The sequence below is a fragment of the Hippoglossus hippoglossus genome, chromosome 21 (genome assembly GCF_009819705.1).
Source record: "Hippoglossus hippoglossus isolate fHipHip1 chromosome 21, fHipHip1.pri, whole genome shotgun sequence".
Taxonomy (NCBI): Eukaryota; Metazoa; Chordata; class Actinopteri; order Pleuronectiformes; family Pleuronectidae; genus Hippoglossus; species Hippoglossus hippoglossus.
The window spans coordinates 21,657,984-21,663,983 of NC_047171.1; the positions used below are offsets into that span (position 1 = coordinate 21,657,984).

At 39.6% G+C, this 6,000-nt stretch overlaps 1 protein-coding gene across 2 annotated transcripts in view; it reads left to right on the top strand.

Moving 5' to 3' along the window:
* gdap2 (ganglioside induced differentiation associated protein 2) overlaps positions 1 to 4,815 on the top strand; it is a 29,151-nt gene extending 24,336 nt beyond the window's left edge. For both annotated transcript variants that reach the window (XM_034574495.1, XM_034574496.1), the window contains exon 14: positions 1,909 to 4,815. In XM_034574495.1, the coding sequence (XP_034430386.1) occupies positions 1,909 to 1,950 (42 nt within the window). In that variant the 3' untranslated portion in view covers positions 1,951 to 4,815. The remainder of the gene's footprint in view (positions 1 to 1,908) is intronic.
* The last annotated feature ends 1,185 nt before the right edge of the window (positions 4,816 to 6,000 follow it).

A 6,000-nucleotide genomic window follows, 5' to 3' on the forward strand; every position in this document is an offset into this window, starting at 1 on the left:
AAACAATACAGCACATGGACATGAGGTAGTGATTACATACAGTGTTTTTGTAGATCATGTCCTTACATGACTGAGAAGATTTTTAAACATAAACAAGAGAGGGAGTTCAGGGTGAGAACAGAACAGCACTGTAACGCTGCACTGTTCAATCTGTATCATCATTGGAGCTTGGGGAGAAAAATAGTTACAGCAGAATGTGGTTATAAATTGTCATCCATACATGGATGGATTTTACTTATGTTTTCAGGTGCTGCCTAAACTTACTTACTCATCAGGAACCTATTGTAGGTGAACCTCAGGTCTTGGTAGAGAATTTAACTGTGTAATGGGCTGTTAGGCTGTAGTATAGTATATTTCCCCCTTCAGCACCTCAGCCCTGCAATAACTTGGACAGTAACATTCAAATCAACACCTTTTTTTACGTTGCTGTTATCCAGAAATAGTCTGGTGTGCGTGGCTCAACCACAGTGTGAGCACAGTCCAGGAAATACAGCTTCTTTCTGTTCACTAAAATGTGGCCTGACAGGAGAAGTAACTTAGAGCACACACACGCCATCTTTAGACGAGTGTACAGATCAGTGTTGAATACAGAATATATATTATTCTTTAAGGACAGAATGCAATCTGATGGTTTTAATAACCTTAAAGGGAGCTTTGCACTAATAGTAATAAACTTACAGAGCACTGTCATGTGAATCTGCAGTTCCCTTTCTCTTTATAATGAGTTTAATCTAATCTTTCACGCATCAAACTTGCAGATTTACTGTTCTGGTTCACTCTTACTGCTGTTATAACATCATTTTTGCAGAAAAAGCCCTAAAAACCTCTAAGTGGGGAAAAAGAAGTTGTTACTGCAGGTTTAAAGGGTAACTTCTATTAAGGGCTTTAAAGTGTCTTAATATCTCACTATAATGCTTCACCTGCTACACAGATAAGCAGCGTGAGAGACGAACAGGTGAGCTCCAGTTTCCCCTCTGAGATCAGCTAATCATAGCTTTACTGGAAAGTGCACTGAAATGATAAAACACAAAGGTTTCTTTAAAAAAATAAGTAAAAACCAACCATCTTTTACAACAATTTATTGCAACACACCAAAGGGAACTGTACGTTATTTTGTCCACTCTTACAATAAATTTAAGATTTTAAGAAGTTTGCCAAATTTTGAGGAAATGATTCAATAAGCTCAACTGCAAACCAGAACAGGGAGAAGTGTGTCTCATGTGTGGCAGATACTCTCTGATCCAAATATTATTTGACTCTATTAATTACTAAATTTAAAGTGTCATGTCACACTCTCCACGCTGCTGCGCTTGGTTACTTCCCTTCATCTGAAATCCTGTTTCTCCTCATTTGATTAATGCCAGTTGTGACCAGTTTGCCATTTTTTAATGTGCAGTCACTGAAGCTCCTCCTGCATCAGTGTTTCACAATAAAACTCTTCCAGCAGCCCACAGAGCATCCTCCAGTCCCGGCAGGCTTTTAATTTCAAACAGTTGTACTGACAGCAACTCAGTCACGGTGAATAAAAACAATATTTGTAATATAATGTGATCCGAAAGCAGAACATTGGTGGAGATGACATAATGCTGATGCTGGAGTGATGCCAGATTTTTAATTACTGGTCTTTGTTATGTCCAGTGACCTCAGCTAGTATTTGGATACTGTTGCTTGATTTTAGACTTTAAAAAAGCCTCATGGAGCCAGACCCGGAACCCAACAGGAAGTCTGCCATTTTCAATTTATTGGTCAATTTTATGTATTTATTTATTTGTTTTGCCATTTGCGCACCTTGTAATTTGACAAACTCGCAGCATTTATCTGATTGAGACAAAGTTAAACGTTTTTTAGATTCTGTTTACTTCCTGTGATCTGTTTACAATCTGCTGACGTTTGTCTCCTCCATCCCAGATGAATGGACCCTACCGTCCCGCCAACTCCTCCAGTCTGTGACAGGCGACCGACCGGACCTCTCTGCCGGGGGGGGGGATGAAATCAAATGGAAGCTGGAAGACGTATCGGTGTTGCCTGTGTTGTCTGACCTCCTTACCTCCTCGTCAAGGCCCTGAAGCACAGGGGGGGAGGGGGGGGGACTCTCCTTTTGTTCCGTCCCTGCTGAAAAAGGACAAAATGAACAGTTGCAGGCCACGTTCAGAAGCTTCTGGCGCGGTAAGCGGTCATTCTCACTCACCACAGACTATTTCTGGATCTGGTATGGTTTTTGGATTATGCCTTACACCAAGGGTTCTTACTCAGCAGTTTCCTCAAACATCCCTGAATATGAAGCATTGTGTCACGCCTGACAGTTTGTCAAATTGTGCGGTCGTATCACATAATCTCGCAAATGTGTCCGACTTTTTTTTTCCCAAATGCTGGACGTGCTGCCTGGATTTCCACACTGTTCCATCCTGAACCTGCAAAAGACTAATGCTGCGTTTCACTTAATCAGATGTTGGGGTACGACATTGTAATAACAATCCTTCCTGTGGTCACACTCGGAAAGACGGGAAGAAAAATTTACTTGAACTACACATTCATCAAACTAGTATTTATCCATCTAGCAAATTCAAGGAAAAGTTGAACCTTTTCTGATGACGATCGATACCACTCTCATATTTGTGCATAAATATGAAGCAACCATTTAGTTAATCATCCAACTGTAGTTGTCGTTTTTACACTTCGTACACTCGTTTTTTTGCACAGATTACACAGACAAGATATGGCGCATTAGTTTATGAGCATTAAAGGTGCAGGTAGGCAGATGTTCTTACAGAGCCAGACGAGCTGCAACTTTGTTTTTTATTGCCCGGATATGAAACATAGTTTTTCCTGCTTGTAATCCAATGCTTGACAGGAGAGCATATAAGGATATTTCCTAATAGGTTGAAATGCTCTCTAAGCTTTAAATCCATGCATATTTTTGTCGGTGATGTGCTGGAAATGTTAATTTGGAGAATGTGAAGTTCTGCTGACGTCTGCATCACTTAAACACTGTTGGTGTCTGGCTTTTCTGTTACTTTATCTTATCATTTCTCATGTGCTTATGTCTACAACTCACTTCTTAAAAGTAGCAATAAAACATTAAATCCATCAGTCAGACAGCAGATCAATCGTTTGAGTGTCAAACGTTTACTGGTCTCAGTCCCTCAGTTGTGAGAATTTGCTGCTTGTTACATTTTATAAGTTTAATACATTTGGTCAAGTTTAGGACCACACCCTATAGGCTTGATGCATTTATCAATAAGGGTGTCAGTGAGAAAACCTCTCTACTATAGTATCGCTGTGTGAAGATGCTGTAACTAGTCTTTCTTGAATCTGCCTGATTCTGTCCTCAGGAGCATCATGAACCTTTATGTCTCAGCCTGGAGTTCAAGAGATGATGTACAGGATTACAAACGATATTCTCCTATTTCACTACTTTATTGCCTCGTGCATTTGCTTCCAAATCGTCTTGAAATAGTCAACTTTGTCATGAAATGCTGGATATTTGACAGCTAACATTCAATGTCTAGCATAACTCACTTTGTTCTAAGGGTACCCAAGCCAACAAGGGTAGGAACTGCTGCTTTCTGTCCATTCTCACTTTCACCTTATGAAAGACAGTAAAATGAGTTGATTTTTTTCTTTGCCAATAGAGCTTAAAATCATTTGTGCCTGTTTGTTAAAAAGAGATTATTATTTTTTTCTGGGTCACTAGATTATTATTTCTTTTATTTGCACGGTTCGTGTCACTCTTCTTCACTTATCCCACGTTTCACCACTGGGATGACTAGACTGGTGGGTTCACTATATCAAGGCAAATGTAAATGGAATGTAGTGATTTTTCCAGCAGTCATAATGTAGTAGACCTCGTCGCTCTGGTATCACAAGAGTCAACGCTATCACCATAAATGTAGTTTGATTATAACCTGTCGCGGTTGGGAGGGATTTTATTTTTACCTGCATGTAGTTCTGTCTTCACCAATTCTTGCCACACACCTCGTCCAGGCGTCAGGAGTCTGCAGCTTTAAATAATTCCAGTTCCAGTGCTGGCAGCAATGGCTCTCAGTGGTGAAGCTCTTGTCCGGAGATGTCCTTGCTCACAGAATCCTGATGTGAGCAAGTCTGCACACACACACACACACACGAAAGTCACGTGACACTATCATGCAGAGTTCAGCCTGAATCCTGAGGCTTCTCAAATTGTGACTGGCGCGTCGTTAGATTTTGAAGACTCGTCCAACGGGGAGAGATTTGCTGTGTCAGCTGCTCAAGGACATTATGGTGACTTCTGCACTCAAATGATTGAAAATACAGTTATTCACTCTGTCAAGAACATTCATAAGAGTCATTATTCAACTGATAAATGTTTTTAAATCATGTTTTTTTTTAAGTTAAATGAGGAAGAACACATCCAGTGGGTTGTTGCTTTGAAACCCTGCATCTACAAAATACCCCTCATGCTTTAAAGAAAATAAAGATTTAAAGACTGGGTGTGTATTTTAGAATGTTATAAACACAACTGCAGAGAATTTGAGTAAATCTTTTGTTGCTGTTTTCCCTTCAGTCGCTTCCTCACATATTAACGACCAGAAACGACTTTGGATCAGAGAAGTCGTTAATATAAAGTTAATCATCAGAACTGTGATCATGTCAGAATGTAAATAAATAAACAATGAGCCAAATTTTAACTTTCTGTATTAATATGATCTTGTATTATTATTATTATCATTATTATTTCAGTGATGAAGTGAAGTGAGGAATGTGAAGGATTTACAGGAAATGTTGGTGTTGACGTGTCCTGGTTTGTCGTTTTCTTTTCTTTTTTTACTTAAAACTCTGATTAAAATGATTTTTGTAAAAGTGTTTTTTTTCTTTTTTCTTTTTCTTTTTGGTGATGAAAGCCACTGGTTGGCCAAATAATTAATTTACTGCAGGAAAGACAACAATCTTCAACTTTTGGTCAAGAGTGAAGCTGATCACAGATTTATCATTGGCTACAATCTTTCAGTGCTGTCAAAAATGTGTTGTTTCAGCAGAAATGATGATTATTCTCAGAGCAATTTCAGCTGATTCTCTCTCTTCTCAAAAACGTTGCAGTAACATTACTTGAAACTTGATGTGGCCATAGAATGTCTTTGTTAACAAGAATCCATTGAAAGTTTCATGTCACCTAACACATTTCTTCAGATCGGCCGCGCCGTCGTCAGGTTACCATTGTACAAAATAAAATAACTCAAATAGGGGAGCTGCCCTCTTGTGCTTTTAATGTCACAGTTGTGATTGTGGAGTGCAGGTCCCATCTGCTAACACGGAGGAGGCTGGGTTTATGACCTATACTGCAGCCAGCCACCAGGGGTCCATCAATATGGTATTGGCTTCACTTATGGGGAACCTGTCATGTCGTCCATTTGTATATACAGTCTTCTTCATTTAAGCTGCAGTTGAACTCTTGTTTGTGAGATTTGTTTTACGGCTTTTCTTCTTTGGTTTTTCCATATTAACACTTCAAATTGAACACATTTAATTGGACCTGAGTGATACTTGTAATCAGAATTCCGAGCAGAACAAATACTCAGAAGGATAAAAAGTGAGTGTATACTTAGAACACTGTGTTCAGGAACTGGGCTGAATTCATTCCAGCCACGAAGGGAAAAGAAGATCCATCATTTGCAGCTGATAGGTGATGAATGAATAAAAGCCTGGTTTGCCAGACTCCAAGACTCCACATTACATGGACTTCCACCTGAACTACAGTCAAATTGTTCTTTGAAGAGAAAATTCTTCAAACAGCGTTTACTTGGAAGATGTTTGAAGGAGACTTTATGTTTCAGAGAACCTCCTGTGGCTCGAGTTCAACCCTTTCAGGATGTGTCTGCACCGAGAAGACATAAAACCATCGCCACTGTCAGCCGCTCTGTTCAGATACGGGTGATTTAACCCCCTCCGTGAATCCTGAGCATCGAGAATCCATCTGCAAGCAGAGGGAGGATGACCACTAAACCATAAAACATGAAAGGAAAT